The 23,842-nt window shown below is 49.9% G+C and overlaps 1 protein-coding gene and 1 long non-coding RNA gene across 3 annotated transcripts in view; one reads left to right on the forward strand and one right to left on the reverse strand.

The window, feature by feature from the left end:
* Fam178b (family with sequence similarity 178 member B) overlaps window positions 1-23,842 on the forward strand; it is a 135,633-nt gene that overhangs the window by 38,803 nt on the left and 72,988 nt on the right. For both annotated transcript variants that reach the window (XM_059282204.1, XM_059282205.1), the window contains 3 exons: window positions 7,490-7,642; window positions 16,809-16,914; window positions 19,721-19,805. In XM_059282204.1, the coding sequence (XP_059138187.1) occupies window positions 7,490-7,642; window positions 16,809-16,914; window positions 19,721-19,805 (344 nt within the window). The remainder of the gene's footprint in view (window positions 1-7,489; window positions 7,643-16,808; window positions 16,915-19,720; window positions 19,806-23,842) is intronic.
* On the reverse strand, window positions 19,259-22,500 carry LOC131926656 (uncharacterized). The gene is made up of 4 exons (XR_009383534.1): window positions 22,326-22,500; window positions 21,747-21,965; window positions 19,897-20,093; window positions 19,259-19,374 (listed from the first exon to the last, which is right to left on the reverse strand). It is a non-coding gene; the product is annotated as an uncharacterized LOC131926656 (long non-coding RNA).

The raw sequence follows: 23,842 nt of genomic DNA on the forward strand, positions 1-23,842 counted from the left end.
GCAGAAAGCATGTGTTGATAAAAACTAAAATGGCTTCTTTTCTTGTACTCACCCTACAACACATAAGACTTCTGAGTACAGAAGATGGGGGGATTTCTCGCTCCCAGGGCTCAAGTGTTTTAGTAGCAGACACCAGGCAGTGTCCTCTGTACTTTATATACTGTCTACCTGAAGACCATCAGATCCCACAGTGGGGGACTCCACCCCTATGACTGCCCCGACCCCGTTCCAGATGCCGGTCACAAGCTCAGATTGTTTCACTGTCCTTCCTTCTGACTCAGTAGAGACTGGCATTCAGACAGAGAGCCTGTTCCTTCAGTTCAGAGAATTTCCTGGGATGGTTCACAGGACTCAGAAGCACTTAGATCGCTTGTCATAAAAGACGCTAGGAACAGAAACACACAGGTGACTTTTGAGAAGAGCACAGAGCTGCCCTCTTCTCTCTGGGCAAGCCACTACCCAGGAAACCCTCTAAAACCCGTCCTTTGGGGTCTTCTGGAGATCTCCTTGCACAGGCATAGCTGCTGATGGGCTCCATGGGAAACGCCCCCACCTTGCCCACCTGCTCAGGGGCTTAGCCTCTCCCTGCAGCGTTTCCTCCTCCAGGGCCTGAGGAAGGACTCTGCTACAGTGTGGGGTGTCTTCTAACTGTCAAGTAAGGTGGATCGGAGGAAGATTCTTCAGATTCGGGGAGTCTCTCTGACTTTGGGGGACCCCTTTGGGAAGGGGAGTTTTAGTTTCCTCAGTTCACCTGAAGGAGGGAGTCACAATCCAGAAACGGTGGAAGACACACACGACATTTGTACCACAGTGTCACATGTGGTCCCGGCAGTTAATCTGGGAAAGACAATGCTGGCCAGAGCTCCGGGCAGCTGGGCAAGGCAGGCAAGTTCTGGCTGTTTCAGGGCAAAGTGACAGTTTGCTAATTGGTTGACTAGAGGGTATGGGAGGAAGAAAATCAAAGCAGGGGACACCAGAGGCTTTGGCTTGAGCAACTGGAAGATTGGGCCAGTCTTTGTTTTTATTTTTTTGAAATAGGTCTCCCAGCTGACCTCAGATTTCACCCACCTACCTCTACCTCCCAATTTGTGGGATTACAGACTTGGTGGGGTGAATGAGGCTGACCCCCACAGGCTCATATATTTGAACGTTTAGTCCTTAGTTGGTGGGATGTTGGAGCAGGATCAGGAGGTGTATGTAGTCTTGGAGGAGGTGTGTCCCTCGGAGTGGGCTTTGAGGTTTCAAAAGCCCATGGCAGGCCCAGTCACTCTCTCTGCCTGTTGCCTGAGGATCAGGATGTAAAGCTTTTGGCTACCCCTCTAGCACCATAACTGCCTGCTTGCCTGCCACCGTACTCCCTGCTATGATGGTAATGGACTGAACCTCTGGAACTGTAAGCAAGCCCCAATTAAATGATTTCCTTTATAAGAGCTGCCGTGGTCACGGTGTCTCTTCACAGCAATTGAAACCCTAACTAAGACAAGGCATGCACCATCACACCCAGCATGGAGGTATGTTTAATTACACGGAGAAAGATCCAGTGAGCCGAGGCTGGCTTAGAAGGAGCATTTACTTGGGGAGCCCTAGGGTCAAGCTCAGGTAGGTGGCTGGAAGAGGTAAGGTTGGGAGTCACCATGTGTAGATGATATTTAAAAGCCTAAAAAAAGCCAGATGTAACATCACATGCCTGTTATCTCAGCACTCGGCGGAAGGCAGAGGCAGGAAGTCACCAAAAGTTCCAGACCAGACTGGACTACATAATACTGCCAGGGCTACAAAGCAAGAGCCTGCCCAAAACAAACAAAAGCCTTGAAGCCAGATGGGATGGTGTAGGGAGAAGAGCGGGTGCCCAAGGGCTGAGGCCATGAGGAGGAAGCAGACAAGGACACTGAGCATGCTGGAGCCAGCACCAGTGGACCACTGGGCAGTTCATGGACAGAGCGGGAAGGTCAGAAGATGCTACAGCATGTAGTACCACAGCGGGAGCTGTGACCTTGTCAAGAGCAGCTCTGCTGGGCTGCTGGGAACAAGCGTGCCTGGAGAGCAGGTGGAGAGGCCAACCGGAACGGCCGGCAGTAGCCTAAGAGGAAAGTGGGGTCAGGACTGTGGGGAGGGGGGGTGCTGATTGAGCAGGTGGTTGTTGGTGGTGGGTGAGTTTGGTTGAGTACTTGGTTGTTGGTGGTGAGTGAGTTTGGCTGAGCAGTTGGGTGGTGGTGGTGGGTGATTGCGTTTGTTTTGCTTTCACGGGGACACCACAAGAAAGCAGCTGATCTTGGAAGACGGAAAGGGGGTCTTTTGTTGTGGCAGGCAAGCCAGGAGGAGGTTATAGGAGGAAGGCAGGATCAGATAAGTAGCCTTACTTGTTTGCTGTCCAGACATGGCTTTTTGTGCTTCTGAGTACACAGGTTAGCCTCCACCCAGGCATAGTGGGTGTAGCTTTGACCACATGCAGGGTTCGTTGAGGGATAACATACTGATTCAGGATTCAGGATTCCCAAAGGAGTCACGCCATTTTTAGTTGCCCAGGGATGACTTTAGGGTCAGCCATTTGCCTTTTTCACAAATTGTACCTAGACTAGGTTAGGACATCAGCAAAATGCTTTAGGCTTGAAGCCAGTCCATTTCTGGCATAGGGACTGGGCTCTGGGGTGGTACTTTCACAAAAATTCCTATAGAAAACTGTCCTGTAGACAGGAGTTCAGCAGGGGAGCCTGCCCATGCTGCAGGAATACCTGGGTATGGAAGTGGGCCCCAGGCAGGGACCAGCCTGCAGCCTCTGACTTAGGGGGCCCTACCTTCTGACTGCTATCAGTCTTGGTTAAGATGTACATGGATAGTCTTCCCTCCCACCCCCACCCCGCTGGAGTGTGCCAATCACTGAAGCAAAAAAACTTTGCAAAATAGAGTTTATTCACCAGGCAGCCAAATTGAGGAGGGAGACCCAAGCCTTTAATCAACTACCTCCCCAAGCAGGACAAGGTAGGATATACATGTAAGTCTAGTACTTGGGAGGTAGAGACAAGGAGGGTCAGGAGTTCAGGGTCATCCTATGCTGCAAAAGAGTCAGCCTGGATTACATGAGACCCTGACTCAAAAAAGAAAAAAAAGGTAAATCTGCCATGCTTAAGGACAGAGCTTAGGGGTGTTAATGGATAAAGATGCAGGCATGGGGAGAGATGGCTGGAGGCAGAGAGAAGTGAAGGACCTGATGGTCTACACATGCAGTTACACATGTGATACATATGCAGAAAATGGCTGCTCCGATGAGTTCAGAGGGTAAAGCTTTTCATCTTCCAGTGCCAAGAGGTCGTCCATGGGGCAGGTATGCAGACCTGAGTGGACAGGTGACGATTCCAGCTGATCAGAGGTCAAAGTCAACCTCCAAGGTCCTAAAGCAACCTAAAGAAGCACTGCTGTCTGACTGTGGCTCCTGCCCTTGAGATTAGGGGGAGCAACAAATGACTAAAAGCCAGTGAGTGAAGCCGCAGGCTTTGTTCAGGGTTCTGTGTTTCCTCTTCACTGTGGAAGCCTGGGACAGCCACCAGATGGACACAGCAAGCTCCTTTTGCATGCTGCCTGGGGACTCAGGGTTGCTAGGAAGTTGTCAGGCTTCGATCAGATCCCTGCAGGGCAGGTACGAGTCCTACGTGATATCCTAGGAGGCCTCTACCTCCTACGTGATATCCTAGGAGGCCTCTACCGAAGTGGTGGAGCAGGAGACTGAGCTGAATCAGTGCTTGGGGAATGCTGTGGTGGCGTTACTGGGAATAGACCGGCTGTGGATTTGGCTCCAGGGACCTCAACTCACTGGACATGTAGCCTTGGAATGAAGCTTCTTGCAACTTTTATAAAATCTCTGTATAGAGCTGATCAGTGGGCAATGCACTTGCTAGATAGCGTGAGGACCTGAGTTCACATCCCCAGAAGCCATGGGAAGCTGGGCATAGCATTGCTTCTGTGATTCTAGGAATCTTAAAGCAAGATGGAAGGCAGAGTCAGGAGACTCCCTGGAAACTGGCTGGCCAGCTGTCCTGGAGTGCACAGTGCTGAGGACACAAAAAGGAAGGGGGGGGGGATAGGTGTGGTAGTGCACAGCTTTGGGGAAGCAAAGGCAAGCAGATCTCTGTAAATTCCAGGCCAGCCTGGCCGATATAGCAAGTTCCAGGCCAACCAAGCTACATAGTGAGACTGCCTCAAGAGAGAGAGAGACTTTGTCTCAAGCAAGGTAACCAGTAAGAACCGATACCAGATGAAGACACGGGTGCACAAACACATACGTCATACATACATACATACATACATACATACATACATACATACAAAGCTTTTTAAACTTTTATCACGTTTGTTTGTTTGGGGTGGGCTGTGCACGTTCCACAGCTCGTGTAGAGATCTGAGGACATGTATAGGAGTTGGTTCTCTCCTTCTACCATGTGGGTGTCAGGGATAGAACTCAAGTTGTCAGGTCTGATGACAAGTGCCTTTAGCCACTGAGCCATCTTGCTGGCCCAAAATTAAAAATATATATAGTTTTTCAAATCTTGGTAGTAAGAATAATTTTGCTTCTTTTGACCTTTCTCCTGAGCGCACATAGGATTGTAGAAGTCGTGGCTTGAAGATCAGGAAATTCCACACAGAAAGGAGCTGTGTGTAGCTGCTTACAGCAGAAGGTGTTTGTGGCTTTGAAATCATGGCTCATTTTCTGGGCGCATGACATTCTTCAGTGGTGCTTTGAGAAAGCCTCTTTGACAACAGCCACTTTGAGGTGGTGGTTTTGATGTAGGATCATTGTGGTGGGATGGTTCAACCTTATGCATTAAAATTAAAAACTGACTCACTGGTGTAGAAAACTGCCAACCTGTTCCATCTCTGAATGGGGCCAGAGGAAGTGGTGAGGGCCAGCGAGGCAATATGGGTTGGGAGGGATAAGGCCAAGGGTGGGGGCTAGGCACCATCTGCCAGACAAGACGTCATGTGATTGCCACAACTGTCTGTGGTAGAAAGGACCCTGATCATCTCAAGCGAAGTGTCTGCTCATATACTAAGAATTGGCTTGAATCTTGGCAGGATGACATCTTAAATTATCTCTTTCTTAAAGTTAAAAGACCTTATGTGTGTGCTGAGATGGGGGAGGGCGGGGGAAGGGAGAGACAGATATTTAAACCACAACATGGCTCTTTATTCTCCGCTCTAGGCTACACAGGAAATCCCTAATTAGACGTGTGACAGTGTCTCGGAATCTCTAATGATACACATACATTACAGTTCACATTACAAAAGTCCCTTTGAGTGATGGCTTGGGGAAAAGGCCTAGGACCCCCTTTACAGATGAGCCTACTTATTACTGATTTTTTAATAACTTGCACATTTTCCCCAGCTACAGAAGTAACAAAAGAAGCTATCATAGATAGAACATTCTATGGCAAAGACATGACCAAACCAAGTTATTTTACTATTTGTATGGTAGTTATCAGACTCTTTATGCCCACAGAGCCTGAATCTTCTGGGTTTCCACCATTATCCCATTTATTGTGCCATTTTGTCCTCAGGACAGCCTTGTGATGCCACCAGAGTCGTACCTTGGGTCAGTTGGCCAGAAAGTGAGTCAGGTTCCCATGGCAGGCTATCAGGTGACAGCACATGTGGCCCCATCGCCAAGACCAGCCACTCATGTCCCAGATTCCAGTAGACCCCTAACTTTCTCCTCCTCTGGGTTTTGATGTCTCAGACAGCACATTTGGTCGGGAACCCATGGGGCATCTTCCAGTTAGAGAATATGATATCTGTAGCTTCTTTTCTTATTGTCGTTATTGCTCAAAGCATATGCTATGTTACTAGAACACCAAGAGGAGTGTGGCTTTATAATGCAAACAGGAAATGTCTGCCCTTCCTCCCCTCCCCACTTAAGTCTGTCCAAAAGGGTCATAGCTGGGAATGTCAATTGTGTGGGAAGCTCTTGTGTCTAGGCCTGTTATGTACTGCGTATATGTAAAGAAGGTACCCTTATCTGTTATGTACTGCATATATGTAGAGGAGGTACCCTTATCTGTTATGTACTGCGTATATGTAGAGAAGGTACCCTTATCTGTTATGTACTGTGTATATGTAGAGAAGGTACCCTTATCTGTTATGTACTGTGTATATGTAGAGAAGGTACCCCTTACCTGGTTTCATTTGTCATTCTTCTAGTAACCGTAGTCAACTGCTGTCTGGAAATATTAAATGGAAAATTCCAAAACAAACAGTGCATAGGCTTTAAACTGCACCCTGTCCTGAGTAGTGGGTTCGAATCTTGTGGTGTTGCTCCGTCTTGCCCAGGACAGTAATCATCCCTTTGCCCTTGGATCCACACCAAATATGCTACTTACCCATTACTCACTTGGCTAAGCAGATTAGCAGCTACAGGATCAATGCTTGTGTTCAGGTAACTCCCGCTTTACTTAATGGCAGCCCCAAAGCCCAGAATAGTGATACAGGGAGTTCAGATATGCAGCAAAAGGCTGTAAAGATCTTCATTTAAGAAAAAAAGGTGGCCGGGCGGTGGTGGCGCACGCCTTTAATCCCAGCACTCGGGAGGCAGAGCCAGATGGATCTCTGTGAGTTCGAGGCCAGCCTGGGCTACCAAGTGAGTTCCAGGAAAGGCGCAAAGCTACACAGAGAAACCCTGTCTCGAAAAACCAAAAAAAAAAAAAAAAATACAAACAAAGAAAAAAAGGTGAACATTCTCAATTTAAAGAAAGGGGGAATTGTCTGCTGTGGTTTGCCAAGATCTACAGAAGATCTACAGATCTTCCATCTGCAAAGCTGTGGAAAAGGAGAGAGAAATTGGTGCGAGTTTTCCTGTCGCACTTCAAACGGCATAAGTTACAGCCGTGGTGTGTGACAAGAATTTGGTTGTGAAAAAAGGCATTATGTTATATGATTCAATACTAGCTGCAATTACAGGCATCCATTTAGGATCTTGGAATCTGTTAAGAAATCTCACACACACACACACACACCCTCTCCCTAGTCTGTCTTGCTTGGTGCTTCTGCCATCAGCGTACCATTGACTGTCTGGGTCAGTTCATTGTGTGGAGTCTCAGCTGGCTCTCAGGATTGACCTTAACTGTCCTCCCTTCCCTCTCCTGTTTCAATGGATGATGACAGAATTGCAGAGTCCCTTCTTCGCCTTTTCCTTCCCTGTCGTTGTGCCCAGGACAGATCTCCTAACAGGCTGACAGGCAGCGTAGCTGGTCGGGTCTGCATTTCAGCAGGCTCCTTGGGTGGTTGGATCCCCTAAGTCCTGGAGCACAAGAGTTGCTGGCCAAGTTAGCATGGAGACCCACACTCATGGTGCCCCATCAGTTGGTGCCTCCTCGCCCCTTGCTGGACACCGCCCTGGCCCTGGCTGTACACAGCCCCTCTTCTCGTTCCCCTCTTAGTACTCTGTAGGTTGCTGCAGAACCAGGTACCCCTCTGACTCCTGTCCTGTCCCTTGCCTTGCCAGGATGCTGGTGGAGAAGTTCTCCGTATCTCTCCAGATCATTTCGCCAGTGCATCCAGGTGAAACTGTATTCTTGCCTAGACGTCACCCTTTGCCCTGCGTCCTGGACTCCTCCAGGCTAAAGCCACACAGTCAGCTGGAAGAGCTGTTCCTCAGGTAAGCATGCTGTGCTGGCTGTTTTTATGTCAACTTGACACAAGGTAGAATCATTTTGGAACTTGAGTTGAGAAAATATTCCCACCAGAGTGGCCCATGGGCAAGTCTGTAATGCATTTTCTTGATTGATGATTGATGTGGGAGGACCTAGCCCACTGTGAGTGGTGCCAGCCCTGGGCAGGTGATCCTCAGGGCTAAAAAAAAGCAGGCTGAGCAAGCCATGGGGAGCAAGCCAGTAAGCAGCACCCCTCCATGGCCTCTGCATCAGCTCCTGCCTCCAGGTTCCTACCCTGTGTGAGTTCCTGCTCTGACTTCCCTCCATGGTGGACTGTTACCTGGAAGTATAAGATGGAATAAACCCTTTCCTTCCCAAGTTGTTTATGGTCATGGTGTTTTAATCACAGCAAGAGACACCCGGAGATACATAGTAAGGGAAGTACAGGGAGCAGTGTCCTCTGTTCCAGGGACAAGGGCCACCTCAAATAAGGAAATCCAAAGCAATGTTTTGAACAACATGAATGTGTAGCCTTTTATGAATAGAGGTAATTGTGTTCTTTTTCTGTTTTCTGTAACTGTAATCAGATTGGCCGCCATGAAGGGGAGTCAGGGCAGAATCTCAAGCAGAACCAAAGCAAGGCCATGGAGGAAGGCTGCTTACTTGGCTTGCTCATTCATGTTCAGCTACCTTTCTTTTTTTTAAACTTTGTTTTGGGTGCCTTGGTGTAAGGGTATCAGATCCCCTGGAACTGGAGTTACAGACAGTTGTGAGCTGCCCTGTGGGTGCTAGGAATTGAACTTGGGTCCTCTGGAAGAACAGCCAGTGCTCTTAACCACTGAGCCATCTCTCTAGCCCCAGCTACCTTTCTTATACAGACTAGGCTTACCTGCCTAGGAATGATACTGCCCACAGTGGCCTGGGCCCTCTTTCATCAATTAGCAATCAAGAAAATGCCCCACAGACATGCCCACAGCCAATCTGAGGGAAACAATTCTTCAGTTGACTGTCCCTCTTCACAGGTTTGTCAAGGTGACAACTGAGATTATCTGCCACAATAATGCATGTCTGCTTAGAAAATTTGCTAATTTAGATATATATATATAGATATATATAGATATATATATATCTATATATATATACATACACAGGGTTTCTCTGTTTAGCTTTGGTTGTCCTGGAACTCTCTCTGTAGACAGGCTGGCCTTGAACTCACAGAGATCTGCTTGTTTCTGCCTCCCAAGTACTGTAACTCCTTCTGCCCAGCTATAAACTCTTATTTTAACTTTAAAAAATATATTTTTATTTTGTTTTGTGTTTGTGTTTGTGTATGTGTGTGAATGTATGTTATGTATGTGTGGTGCCTGAGGAAGCCGGAAGAGGGTATTAGATTCCCTGAGGCTGGCAGTTGTAGGTGCTTGGAACCAACCTTGGGTCCTCTGGAAGAGCAAAATACACTGTTAACCACTGAGACCACTCTCCAGTCCCTGGATGAATAAACTTCCTAAAAGTCTACATTATAGTAAACACCAGGCCTTGCATTTACATGTTCATACTGCCTACTCCTCCCCAATACCCCAGTTTTACAGAATAACCTGAGCCAGACTCAACATTCATGACCTGGGGATCTTATCTCAAGTAGCACAGGGCCAAGGTCTGGGCTACCAGAGCTTATGGTGGTCACCCTCACCCATAGCAGGGCCCCTTTTCCATGATTCTATCATGCAATTTCAATTATCTGTGGCCAGCAGTGGTCTGGACATATTAAATGGGAAAATCCAGAAATAATTTATAGGTTTTTACATTGTGTACCGTTCTGAGTAGAATATTGAAATTTTGTGTCATCTTACTCTATCAGTCTGGAATATGAACCCTGTCTGTCTGGTGATCCTCACTGGGCATGTTCTCCACTCATTAATCACCTAGTAGCCAGTTCCAGTATCAGATTGGTCCTCAAAGTGTGGGAGGCTTTTGTTCAAGAACCTCTGCTCTCCTCAGTGATGCAGAGTACAGGCGCAGTGCTAGAGGGACTCATTCAGACAGGCCAAAGAGAAGCCATGATACTTCCTCTACAGGAAAAGGGAAACGTTCTTGGCTTCAGGAGAGAAAAATATCATATACTGCAGTTGCTAAGATTGAAGGGCTGGAGGTGGCTCAGTGGTTGTGTTGCTCGAATTTTAAAAGGTCATAGAATAAAAAATCCAGGCCATATGTTGGGGTGAATGCTGAAAGATCACAGAGACAAAGGAACAAGCCACAGCCACCACCTCTTAGCTCACCAACTCCTCAGCCTGAAAAGGCTTCCTAGCCAAAAGGCCTCTAGCTGAATGAGCTTCCTCAGCCGAAAAGGCTTCTAGTTCCTGTCTCCTCACGCCTTATATACCTTTCTCCACCCAGCCATTAAAGGCGTGTGTGCTTCCCAGTACTGGGATTAAAGGTGTGTGCCATTACTGCCTGGCTTTGTTTTCTCTCCTAGATGGAGTCAATCTCAAGTAGTCCAGGGTGGCTTTAAACTCACAGCGATTCAGACAGATCTCTGCCTCCTGAGTGCTAGGATTAAAGGTGTGTGCCACCACTGCTTGTGGCTTGTTCTGTTCTCTGATCTTCAGGCAAATTTTATTAGGGTACACAATATATCACTACAGTTAAGAGTGTGTACACTGCACCCATGTAGGGCAGCTCACAACCAGTTGTAACTCCATATGACACCCTATCCTGGACTCCACAGGCATCTGCACTTAGGGGTACACATACCCACACATAGACACACATTGTGTACTGGTTAGTACCAGACACCGTTTTGGTCATCCACGGGAATCAATGAATCAGATCCCCACAGACAGCAAGGGACTAGTATATTTGCTGGGGATACTCTCTTCAGTCTGTGTGCCATCAATACTGGGAAGTTCGTCCCCAGCCAGAAGCACACTTGATAACAATAGGGACAGCTGCCTTGCTCCTCCTCTTCTGGGGAGTTAATTCATGCTCCTTATCACATAATCACTGACGAATTGTTCTGTAAGGGGATTTTTAAACGGTTTACCACAATCATGCCCAACACTTGGCAGTTGTGAGCTCATGTCCAAGAATATAAGAGAAAGATAAAGAGAATTCAGAGCAGTTGCCATCTGCCTGATAACTCCTACGGGCTGGTGACTGCGGTGGAGGCCAAAAGGGTAGAGACAGGGCCACCGTGACCCACCCACTTCAACCACAGCATGAGCCTGAGCTCATAGTTCTCAGTTCATTTCAGCTTTAAAGATCACAGGAACACTTGGATGTTTCTTTTAAAGTTTTTTTTTTTTAATTTAGATTTATACACACACACATAAACGCTTGTGAGCGTGGCCTACATACTGCAGACAAAACATTCAGATATATGAAGATATATATGAGTGACTGTTTTTGTTTTTTTGTTTGTTTGTTTGTTTTTTGTTTGTTTGGTTGGTTGGTTGGGTTTTGGGTTTTTTGTTTGTTTGTTTTTTGGTTTTTCGAGACAGGGTTTCCCTGTGTAGTTTTGATGCCAATCCTGGATCTTGCTCTGTAGACCAGGCTGGCCTCGAACTCACAGAGATCCACCTGGCTCTGCCTCCCGAGTGCTGGGATTAAAGGCATGAGTGACTGTTTTGCCTGCAGTGTGTATGTACTTGCCTGGTGCCTTGGGAAGTCAGAAGAGAACACTGGATCCCCTAGAACTGGAGTTATGGATGGTTATGAGCCACCATGTGGGTGCTGGGAACCAAATCCAGGTCCTCTGCAAGAGCAACAAGTGCTCTTAACCACTGAACCATCTCTCCAGCCCCCTCTAAAGGTTTTATCCTGGAAGCTTGCAGGCTTATCTGAAGGTTGAGTGAGCAGTATAACCTGCCTCCACATACCCATTGCTCAACTTCAACAGTCAGCCAGTCTTTTCTCTCTGTTCCTGCCTGTCGACATAGCACTCTATTTTTAGATGCTATTGCCCCTAAAAATAGTACTTCTTATCCATATCAATCAGTGTTGAGAGTTTGATTACCTTATATGTGTGTGTGGAGGTCAGAGGACAACTTTTAGGAGTCAGTTCTTGCCTTTCATGCAGGTCCTAGGAATTGAACTCGGGTCAGCAGCCATGGCAGCAAGCACCTTTTCCATCTCATCCATCGTGCCAGCCTATAAATGTTTATAGATTATTATGATTGGTATCAGAACAAAGTCCAAGAATTGCAATTTTACTGTGTGATGCTGTCCTAAGTAATTATATGTTGCTTCGACACCCTAACATACCCATTTTCCTAGGGTTTTGTTTTTTTTTTTTTTGAAATACACATTCTTACAGCTTTTCTCTGTTATAAATAGTGCATCAATGTCTAGAAGCCTGGGTGTCATGAAGTTATGAGGTGTGCGTGTGATCCCTGATAGGGGTCACCTGGCCATAGTGAAAAGAGGCCAAATAAGGAAGTGGTGAAAGGGGGAAGGAAGAAGGGAGGGAGGGAGGGAGGGAGGGAGGGAGGGGACAGACAGAGGAGCACGGAAGGCAGCTGGCCGGGAGTGGGCAGGCATGGCTGGGTGTCAGAGAAAGGAAGGCTGCCTTAGCATGGGGGAGGGGGAGGGGAGTGGTACCAACAGCAAGTTTCTGCCTCTAGTAGGCTGGCTGGTGGCAGGAAGTGTCTGACAGATGAGATGGCCCGAGGAGCAATGATCTGGGGTCGGGCTGCTCTGCCGAAGGGAGCCAGGTGGCTGCCCCGCTTCCCTAGAGGAAGAGTGCAGACCCTCCTCCCTCGGGTATGCTAGTGAGCAATGGACCTGATGCTGGCAGTGCCTCAGATCGGTGCCCTTGAATCTTATTTGGCTTTCTGGAGGAATGCCCTTGTGGGACATGGCAGTGTGACACTATAACCGGGTGAAGGCCACTTCCTTGACCATCTTTTGTCAAGGAAGTCTTCAAGTCTAGACATAAGAGTGGGAACAATAGGCATCCAGTCGACTCTATGGTCAGAAACATGACCTTAGAAGAAAGTACAAGATTACAAGGCTTTTCCATACACAGTCAGTCCTGGGCCACTGGAGAGGCTCAGCAGGAAAGGCACTTGCTGCTAAGCCTGGTGACCTGAGTTTGATCCCTCGAACCCACAGGGGAAGGAGAGAACCAATCCCCAAGAGTCGTCCTCTGATCTCCACCCGTGAACTGTGGTATACGTGTATCTGTACTCACACATCATACGCACACAAGCATGTGCAGGAGCACATGCGTGCACACAATTTAAAGTTAATGCTTTGTGAGCCGACAAGTAATTTTTCAAGTTTGCTCTCCTGCATTTTTCAAACATTTTGCAGTTGGCAGGTATCATGGTGGTCCTTAGGGGAGGGGACGTGGGTGCTGTTACTTTAAAAGTCACCTCTTGAATAGAGTCACCTCCTCGGTACCTTCCATGAAAGGAGAACGGTTTCCTCTGAGCAAAGAGGGAAGTGTGTCCTCGAAGCTCAAGTGTGCCATCCACCTGGAGCAGCAGAGCAAGGACACAGACTCAGCCTCCAAGTCTGGGGTCCTCACGGAGGTTCTCATGCTGCCCCAGGTCCCACCGTGCAACCAGAGCTGCCCCAGAGCACCCTCCCTTGTCTGTTTCCAGGCTGATTGACACATGACCTCGGATCAGTTCCCTGAGACCAAAATTAACATGTCTTAATGACAGGCATTGGTTCCCAGGATCCCAGAAGCCAACCCTTGTTTCCTCCTTCATTGTTAGCAGTTGAGGAAATTTGATCTTCCCAAACAGGGGCCTGGTAGGGCATTGGGCTAGATGGAGGCCCACATGCCGCACAGGACAGGACAGAAGTCTACTACTCCCAGGAGGGTAGAGGTTGTTTTCCCCAGCCCCTGTGTGTGTGTGTGTGTGTGTGTGTGTGTGTGTGTGTGTGTGTGTGTGTGTGTGTCCCTTCTGGGTGTGAGGGCACACAAGCTGCCAGGAAGCCTCATGTAGCCGGGCTCTTGCTCTGTGAATATTGCAGGATTGGGAGGAAGCAGGAGATGGGTAGGTCTGAACGTCTTCAGCTCATGTGGCACACAGTGTCTACATTAACCCGGACCCCACAGCTCAGGCTGTTTAGTCTGCGCACCTTTCCTGGAAGAGGGTGCCAGGTTAAAGCCAGCCATGGGGCCAGCAGGTGCCCAGAAGGAAGGGGGGGAGGCAGCAAAGCTGGGCCACTTTGCTGGCATCCCTAGGCTTCTGACAGGGTGGCATTCTCACTCTTCTCTTTAGACAAAGAAGGAAGGCAGGGCACAGGCAGACATTTCTGTCGTTACTCATTCTACTCTGTTTGGGCGTTTTATTGAAACTTTGCATCTGAAAACTTGGCAAGGGCCCAGGAAGCGATACTGTATAAATAGTTCCCCGTGGTGTTTATCCTTCTGCTGTGGCTGGGATTCGCGCGGCATTTAGAGACTCTTCCCATTGGGACTGATGCCCATAAAGTGGACTTGCAGGCAGAAGCTGGAAGACTCTTCGCTTGGATGGTATCAGGATCAGACATTCCAAGGAGGCTGCAGCTTTGTTCAGAAGCCCACCATGTGAACCAAGCTGGTCCCCCATTTGCTGTCTGCTGGCTGGCTTTCTCCTTTTTTGGCCGACTTCCTGCCTCCCTCTCTTCTGTTGCAGCCGGCGGTGAGGAAATAAATATCTGCCCTCTGTCATAGCTGTGATGGCTGAGGATTAGCAGTGTGCACAGTGTGGCTGTGCCCTGTCCCTCTCATTTCCAGTCGTAGCTAAGGGCCTTCCATGGGACCTCTTCTTCAATGGCATCCCAGGGATGACAGCTGGGTGCTCCGTGCTCAGCCTGGACTGTGTGGCATCTGCTGTCTGTCCCTCCCTTCTCCAGAGTCCTCTGACATTCTCAAACTCACTTCTGACCTCAGCGTTGGCAAAGGCATTAACTTGAACCCAGCATTCGTGTTCTTTTTTATTTGGGGTTTTTGTTGATGTTGTTTAATGTTTTATTACGTGTGTGTGTGTGTATACACACACACGTATACACATGCATACCACACCATGTTCGTGGAGACTGAAGAGCAGCTTTCAGGAGTCGGTTCTCGGTTCTCCTTCTCCTGTGTGGGTCCCAGGGATCAGAATCAGGTTGTCAAGATTGGCAGCAAGCGCCTTTACCAGCTGCCTGCCTCTCTGGCCCAGTGTCAGCATCCTTGGTGTGGAGATCGGACAGTGGCTTTTATGGATCTGACAACTGACTGTGTCTCCCAAGGTTTGTGAGTTTTCATGGCATACCTGCCTTCCTTTTTGTTCCAGGCCTCCCAGACCGGGAATGCTATGGGGCCTGTTCTTCCTCTTGAGGGTCAGGCCAGTGTCTGCACTAGGTTGCCTGTGTCACGGTGACCAGCAGCTCCCCTCACATCCGGTGAACTACACTTGGCTCGTTCCCCAGTCTCTCAAACTCCTTGCATCTCATTTAGCTGGAAACCTAGATTGCCTAGAAAGCCGTTGGCTGCGAGGCGCTATGGAGTCAGGCCTTCCCCGGCTCCCTCGCTCCTGGCCTTATGGCTGAAATCACCCTTGACGGAGATGAACTTGAAGGCAGCTCTCATTTCTCCAGCAGGAAGTCCACTGGGAAGCCAGAGGAGCAGAAGGAGGATGCTGTGACACCCCCTCAGAGCAGCAGTTGAAAATGTGTGCTCGAGGCCACCAGGGGCTTGTACACTTGGCTCCCCCACTGAGCAACTGGCAGGGTGCCCCACCCCAGAAGAATGCCAGAGCCAGTGTCTCCCAGAATCCCCTGCTTTCCCGTGGCCTCGACACATGCCTCTTAGCAGGTCCTGCCAGTGTGTAAAGCGCTCTGACGTCCTTTGCCGGGGTGCTGTCCCTTTGCCTGCATCAAGAAAGCATCCTTGTGACAGGCACCTGGGGCAGAACTGGTAGGGCCTGTACACACAGCAAAGTGTTTCAGAGCAGTTAGCGCGTCCTGACCACAGGAACAATGTCTCTTTCTCTTCCAAATTTAAATGACTTCAAATCTATATAATTTGTAAGTGGCCTGGACAGGCTCAGAGTGACAGCAGCTTGGCGCAAGGGGAAGTCCTGGTTTTGGAGCATTCTGTTCCTGGCAGATGGCAGTATGATGTCCTTTTCAAAAAAAAGTAGTAGAGCAGGGAGGGCTGGCCGAAAAGATTGGGACCCACGATGTTATCTGAATATTTACTCTATGGCTTCATTTCCTGGAATCCAAGTTGGCCATCTTTGGGCTGTTCTCTAAATAAAAAGCACAAAAATGCATAGAGGGTGGAACACACTACCTCACACCCAGTTTCAAGTGACCAGGAACTCAGAAGGTGACTAAGTCCAACCAAGCCTTCTAAAGTTTCTTCCAAAGCACTACACCTGCACACAATACACCACACAACTAACTAGCCCGTTTTGTTTTCCCAAGACCCGGCCGGGTCCTGCAGGTCAAGGAGACCTGCCAGAGCTGCTCTCCCTGACAGCAGCCTGGTTCTGATAGGATGCAGGACAGCACACCCCGGTTCTAGTTAAAACCATGTTACTGACCTGAGCACACACATGCACTCCCAGGACGAGTGCAGCCCACACAGTCTGAAGAAGGCTTCCTGGGACCCTCCCTGGGTATTTCCTCCCCAGGAGTCCCAGTCCTGGGCCCCTTTCTGTTATTTTCCCACCCTCTCAGGTATCCCCTCGGTGTCAGAAAAACACAAGATGAGGCGGAAACACTGTGTAACTAGACCCAGAGACGCAGGTGCCCACGGGTAATTCCGTCTACCCCTTGCAGCTGGAGCCCCAGAAGGAGCCTCAGGCGGGTATGGCTGACCCCTGGCTTCTCCCCTTACCTGGCCAGGATCCTTACCTTGGTTTCCCACTCTGTCAAATAACAAGGGCAAATACTAGTCAGTTGTGGGTTTAAAACACCGTGCGGTGTGTCTGTGGGAAGCACTGGAGACAAGCTGCTCTAATGATGCCATGAGTAGTTTTTTGTTGTTTTTTTTTTTCCTTCCCATGATGTCTCATGCCAATGAGTACATTTGTCCTTAATGTTCCTATGTGCTTCGTAGCATCCTGGTAAAGCAAAGGTGAGTCTAGCATCGTCACTGAGGCCAGCTGGCCAAGGGGCCCTGCTGAGGAAGGCTGCTGTGCTGCCAGCTGGTGCTACCCTAACCTGGCTGCCCTGACTCCACAGGTCCTCACAGGCCCAGCAGCTCTCCTTTCTGCACAAGGGTCTCCTGAGCAACCTCTATCTGCATGCCTCCGATTATCCGCGCCCTCTGCTCCAGTGGCTGTTCCAGGTGAGAAACACAGACCTGCCACTAGGTGGCGGGAATGATGCAGCCCTCTAGCCCAGCCAGGCCCAAGGGTCAGATTGGCTGGCGGCTTAGCTTCTTTTTGCTTTGGATACTTCAGATCCAGGTGACAGAGGAAGGTGGGTAAGGATTAATCCTCACTATAATGCTAAAGATGCCAAGGTCCAGGAGGTGCAGGGACTCAACTAGTCCCAGAGATGGAGTCTGTCTGGAAGTCTCTGTTCAGTACCCCCAGACTCTGTGCCTCTAGGGTATTCCTGTGCTACCTACCCGGTGAGGGGTCTGTCTTTCCTGAGGTGCCCAGCGTTGTTCCTAATAGGCTTAGAACTGAGTGACTTGGTCCATTCTAGTCAACAAGAGTGTCCATCAAAAACACCACCCCCCTGCTTTGCCCACCACACCCCCAACCCTGCTATCACAGTCCTGAATGGCTCATCCCAGGGGCACAGCTGGAGGGGGCACCCAAGGCCCGTCTGCAGCCCTGGAGGTCAGAGCTCATGAGTTCATTGTTATAGACTCTCAGGAGTTTAAGGGTTTGCTATTCTATGAAGCTGTAGGTGGTCTGGAAAAGCCTAGAACAGTTCCTTCTGCCCCAGTTTCCTCCCTGGAGGAACATTTGCCTTGAGGCAACACCCATTCTGTATGAGGATGTAAACCTCTGGTAGGTGAAAGGCTAGCAGACAGCCCAGGACCTAATGCAGCCCTCCAAATGTCCTGCATTTGCCTTGCCTTGCCTTGGCCGCCGCCCAGGCCTGTCCCTGTCTGGGGATGGGCTGGTCACAAGTTACAGCTGGTACCAGAGCTGCCAGTTGAGGCCTGGAGCCCAGCTGCCAATCAGGGCGCCCATGCAGGGTGGAGTGTTAAGGCACTTCCCAAGCTTAGCGGGCTGGCTGCCTTCCAGGTGGAGCCTACTCTGCAGCCTCTGGGGACCCTTGTGGTGCCCCTCTCCTGGAGGGGAAGGACACTGGACTCCTGGGACCCTTATGCATGGCTGTCACCCTGCTCTCTCTCTCTCTCCCAGTCCCTGGGGTGGAGAGATTGGGGCTGCAGGGCGGGTTGGAGCTGGGAACAGTCAGGCCATTATTCTGTACCCACAGCGCCGTTTCTTCTGCTCCATGCACAGTGGATGACGAACACACAATTGGCCATTGGGAGGCACAAAGAACCCCTCTAAGACATCGCCCACAGAGGGTCCTTGTGTGACCCTGACAGGCGAGGAGTGCCCTCCCTTTTCACGGCTCAGTCTCCACTAGGTTCTGGAATTCAGGCCATGGGCTGGTGGAGAGACCTCCCTATCTTTTGCGCCATCTCCATAGCACCAAGAGGGGTACCAGGGGAGAGGAGCTGAGACCTAGCCCCAGGTGGAAGCTCAGACTGTTGCTTTGGGCAAGTCCTTGGTGTCAGCTTTGTGTGATGGAGCCAACAGTCCAGTGTGGGTTAAATGAGAGTCCTGTCTGTCTGGTCGCGTGTCTCTCCTGCAGATCCCCAGCTCTGCTTAGGGCCTGGGCAAGGAACAGCAAGGGCACAGTGCTACTTCCTGCCTCTGTCAGGCTATGTCTCCCTAAAGCCACTGCAGGGGCTTCTCACTGGGAGTTAGACAAGGCTAGGCCTCAGGCCGAAGGAGAACCAGGGACAGGGAGGGTTGGGCAGTCTGGGCAGGCTTCTGAATGGGAAGTTGTAGCTGACCTGGTCCAAGCACAATTAACTCGATTGGGCCGGTCACAGGTTATCCATTCTAAATGAGGGGTAACCAGCAGAACTTAACCACCTCTGCTCAGTTGACCACTCCTTTAGAAAAGATGTCCTATTGTTGCTGGGACTTGGTAGGTCCTGGGCTTGCCTCTTCCCTGCTCCCAGGGCCTCTTAAGGGTGCACTGTACACGCCAGGTAAATAGCCCAGGCCTCGGCACTCCGGACTTAATGCACCCCTCACCATGGTCACAGGGGCACCTACTGATGGGCCTTGCCAGGGAGGGTGGACAGAAGCAGGTCGCCTACATCCCCAGTGAATTTATATTCATGTTGGTAGATGTTAAAGCTGTTAGAACTGAGAAGATTGGAGTACAGGAGAGGAGCAGGGCCTTGGATTCTGACACAGAATCCTTAAGAACCACAGCTGGGAGGAAGAGAAGCCATAGGCCCTATGGAGCAGGAGACTGAAGAAATGGTTCATTACAATCAGGCTCCAGCAGTCTCCTCATTGTGTGTGGTAGGGGGTGGAGAGTGGGGCAGGGCATATGTTCTGGAACCAGGTGACCCATGAGAATTATCCTAGTTGGGGATGGGAGGGCGGGGGGTCGAGCTCTTAGACCCCAGCACTGACCTGGAGAGTGCCACTTTTTGAGCCAGGCATAGCCTGTAAGATCAGCTTCCAGGTACAGAGTCCTGCTTTGCTTGTCCTCTCCAGATGTGTGGCCCTGAGCAGGAGGAAGGGAGTCTTGGCATCTGTAAAGCAACAATCATGACAGTGTCCTTCCACCCTACTGACTTGGGAGCATTAAATGAGATATATTTAATACACAATATTATATACATGAATGAAACTGTTTCTAGTGACTTATACCTAGAATCTCAGCACTTGGGAGGTAGAAACAGGAAAACCTGGAGTTCAAGGTTATCCTTAATTGTTGTACAGGGAGTTTTAGGCCAGCCTTGGCTACATGAGATCCTGCCTTTTAGGTTCTTTGAGAACAAACAAACAAAAAAAGATAATAAATTTGTATGAACTCTTTGCTACTATTACTCTGTAATACATTTTTGTTGTTGTTGTTTTATTTTGTTTTCTTCCTAGTTGTTAACATGGCCTCCGGAAACATCTTCCAGAGCTTTTGGTCTCCTCTGGGATCTCAGCATAGATGGACTATTCCGTCAGCCTGGTAAGTACCAGGGTGCAGAGTGTGCACTCACCACTGGAGCCTTTCTCCTACCCCCACCCCAGCCCTGCATGCTGTGGGGACATTGCGTCACCTGTGATGGAGACATCAGGCAACACATCTTTGGCTCTGGCTCCAGTATCTTGACAAACAGAGCCAACAGGCTCCTTGGAACCTCCACCAGGCTGTAGGTCCAGTTCTCAGTGACCAAATCCAGACTGAGCTCACAGCCTCCTGGGATCCCTGTACCATTCAGAAAGGACAGCTTGTCGTCCAAATTCTTCCAGGGACCTAGGAAGGAGAGCCGCAGTGCATCAGAGCTGCATTTTGGCCTGGCATCACCAGGAAGGAAGCCTCAGAGCTGCTCCCCCCCCCCCCCCCCCCCCCCGTGCTCTCCTAACGGCACCTTGAGTGACAGCCTCCGGTCTGTACCTTGGCTGTGGCATTTTGGGTATATTTGACTCAGCATTCCAGAGAAGCGTTTCATGTCCTGCTAGCGGCTACACCTTGCCCAGCTACCATCATTTGGTACCTGAACCTAGACACTTTGGCACCAAAAAATGTTATGTAAGCAGTTGGAAGTTGCTTACAGCTGGCAGGGAGGGACTCTCCGAGGACTGGACTCCACCTTTGTCCAGCCAGTACTCTCCCCGAAAGCACGCACACACACAGCTCTGAGGGCCAAGGTTGAAGCCTGTGGTACCCCAGAGCCCCCGGCCCTTTGAGTATCTGCCTTGTATTCTTCTGCTTCTGGGGTTGCCAAGATGGAGCCATCTGTCAAATCAGAGCATTCCAGACGCCCCCGTGGGCCCCTCACTAAGGGCTTCTGAGAAGCCACCAGTCCGAGCGCGTTCTTCCTTTTCGTAACCTCTGCCCCTGTGGCCTGTGTAGCCCTTTGCGGCCTCGGGGCCGCCTCTGCAGCGTCCCTGCCCTTTTGGAAACAGAGGCCTTCCTTGTCCACTGCTCTCCATGCTGTGCTGTGTGTCCCCTCCACTCTGCCCTCCTTCCCCCCAGTCAGGAGGGCTACAAAGTAGCTCCTGGGTTTCTGGTTCTCTGCTCTGGTTCCCCCAGCTTCAGAGTGTGTCCTTAGATGTCACCTTTGAGCCCAGACTGGGGTTCTGTCCCCTGCCAAGTAGAATAAAGCCTGGCCTAGAGAATTCCCTGTCTGAGATGAGGATCCCCACTGATTTAGTCAGCCTGAGCCACAAAAGAACTAACTTAAACAGGTATCTGCACACCTGTGTTCACCATAGCATTGTTCATAACAGACAAAAGGTGGAAGCGGCCTACGTGCCTGACAGATGAACAGATAAACAAAATATGACATATCTGTATGTATGATGAAATACAATACATATTTATGACATGCGATGGGAGGAAGACAGCTCTGACATACGCTGCAGTATAGATGAACCCTGGAACCCTTATGTTACTGAAATAATAAAACTGTGGCAGAAGGACAGGTACCTTGATCCCACTTGCATGCCGTCCCTCGAGAGGGGGGATTCATGGAACTGTAGCCACCAGGGGCTGAAGAGAGAGATGGGAGTTGTTCAGCAGGTTTTGGCTTAGGAAGCTGGTCACGGCCGTGCACCAACAAGAGTGTAGGGCCACTGCCCCTCACAGGCCACAAAGCCTCCTGTCTGTCAGCATGTTTGACTGCTTAGCTGCACCCCAACACAGGAGACATGCAAAGGTTAATTTAAATCCAGGATAGCTACAAAAGAAGCCTTGCTCCTCAGGTTCACGTAGAGCCTGGAGGCCCTGGGGGCCTCTGTGAGGACAGCAGAGCTCAAGGCAAAACTGTAGGACTGCCTTGCCTTAACACCTGTCTTCTCCATACCTCAGTTCCTGTTCCCTGGGGTGTGTGCTAACTGATGGCTCTTCTCTGCCTGGCTGTCCTGTGGAAGGTCTTAGGCAGTCACTTTATCCCAGCCCACTTACTGAGTCAGGAGAGTAGGGCACAGTTTCAGCATGTCCTGTGATGGGAGTTAAAGACTTGAGCACTCCAGGGTAGGCAGATGTATAAGGGCAGGATGTGTTAAGAAGCAGCTGATGATGAACTTGGAGGATGGAATATTCTGGAACATAACTAGTCTTTACGTCAGGGAATATTCACTCTCCACTCACAGATGCCTGGAGGCCTCCTGCATTAGGGTCCAGCTGGATGGCAAAGGGACAGGATGAGTCAGGCCAGCCCTTGTCTTCAGAAGGCAGATGACCAAGGGGAGGGCAGGGAGCCAGCACCTACCATCAGAGGAAGAGGAAGAGGAAGCAGAGGAGGGGGGACTGGACTTCCAGCTGGGTGTGGCTAGTCTACAGGAGCCAGGCCCCAGGAGGCTTTTGATCACCTCTGGAAACTGCATGGGTCAGGATTGCACACTCACTTGCCAGGAGAGCAAGTGAGCCCCAAATGGAGTGCCTGCCCTATCTGAAGGGTCCACCCACACGGATTGGGTCCAGATTAGTGCATGCCAGCACACAGCCTTCTTATTGTCAAGCCATTTTTTCATTAAACTGTACCTTGACTGTTAGTGGCATATGACAGGAAATCCACAGGTAGTTGGTTGCGTGTTCTGCTCTGTAGCATCGGGTCTCTGGTTTCTGTGTCCACCTTTTCTTGTTCCTTCACCTCAAGGCTCCAAAATGGCTGCCATAGAACTATCATGCGTTACATGTTCTCATGAGACAGGGGTCAAGGCTGAAAAGAGAGGGCTCAGTGATAAAATGTCTGCCTAAGCAGGAAAACCTGAGTGTGATCCCTAGCACACAAATTTTAAAAAGGCAAAGTTGAAACATGGGCCACAGGAAGAGGCCTCCACTTTGCACGAATTTCTCTCTGCATTATTTACCTTGCTGTTGCTGTGATTAAATACCGTGTCCAAGACAACCTCCGGAAGAGTTTTACTTGGGCTTACGGTTCCAGAGAAATGAGTCTGTCGTGGCAGCCAGTGGCAGGCATGGCAGCAGGAAGCTGAGCACTCACATCTTCAACCCCAGCACAAGGCAGAGAGGGAACTGGAAGTGGGGTGAGACTGGACTCTCAACCTCCTCCCCGTGACCGCTTCTTCCGCAAAGTTGTGCTATTTCCTCTACCAACCTGGGCCAAGTGTCCAAATGCCTGAGCCATAGGGGACATTCCTCATTCAGACCATCACACATACTCCTTTCTTGATTTCGTGTGTGTGTGTGTGTGTGTGTGTGTGTGCAGGTCAGAAGGCTACCTGTGAGAATTGGTCCTCCTCTCCCACCTTGTGGGTTCTGGAAATGGAACTCAGGCTGTCAGACTTGGTGGCAGGTGCCTTCACCCACTGAGCCATCTTGCCAACCCTTGTTTTCTTTTTTACCAGGACTTTTTTTTTTTTTTTCCCCAAGACAGGGTTTCCCTAGGTAGTCCTGGCTGTCCTGAAACTCACTATGTAACCAGGCTGGCTTCAAACTCATAGAGATCCGCCTGCCTCTGCCACCTGAGTGTTAGGATTCTGTACATGCGCAGCTCAGGGTCCTGTGTCTTATGTCTTACACCATCAGTGGGCGCTGGCGACAATGCACATGGTTACACAATCCCCGCCTTAAAAAGCCAGACATGGACCCCCACCTCTCTCTCTGCTCTGTGTTCTCTCTCTGCTCCCTGCTCTGCTCTGCTCCCTCCCCGGCCAGGCCTGGCTCCCCTCCTATCCCCTATTTCTTTCTAATAAAGCTCTTTGTAACTCTGGTAGTGGTAGTCATGGCCGTGGCCTGTGACTTTTCTGCCAGCAACCAGCGCCACCAACCAGCGCCGTTTCACTATCACTGAGTGCTGGGATTAAAGGTGTGCGGCATTACACCCGGCTGACCGGGACTTTTTGTTTGTTTGTTTGAAGTTTTTTGAGACATGTCTCTCTACGTAGGCTTGGTTGTCCCAGAATGTACTCTGTAGACCAGTCTGGCCTTTAAGTCCCAGAGATCCACCTGCCTCTGCCTCGGGTTTGCTGGGGTTAAAGGCGTGCGCCACCACACCCAGCCCACCAGGACATTCTTTCCACCGTGTTTCACTGTAC

The sequence above is a fragment of the Peromyscus eremicus genome, chromosome 16_21 (assembly GCF_949786415.1).
Source record: "Peromyscus eremicus chromosome 16_21, PerEre_H2_v1, whole genome shotgun sequence".
In the NCBI taxonomy this organism is placed as follows: domain Eukaryota; kingdom Metazoa; phylum Chordata; class Mammalia; order Rodentia; family Cricetidae; genus Peromyscus; species Peromyscus eremicus.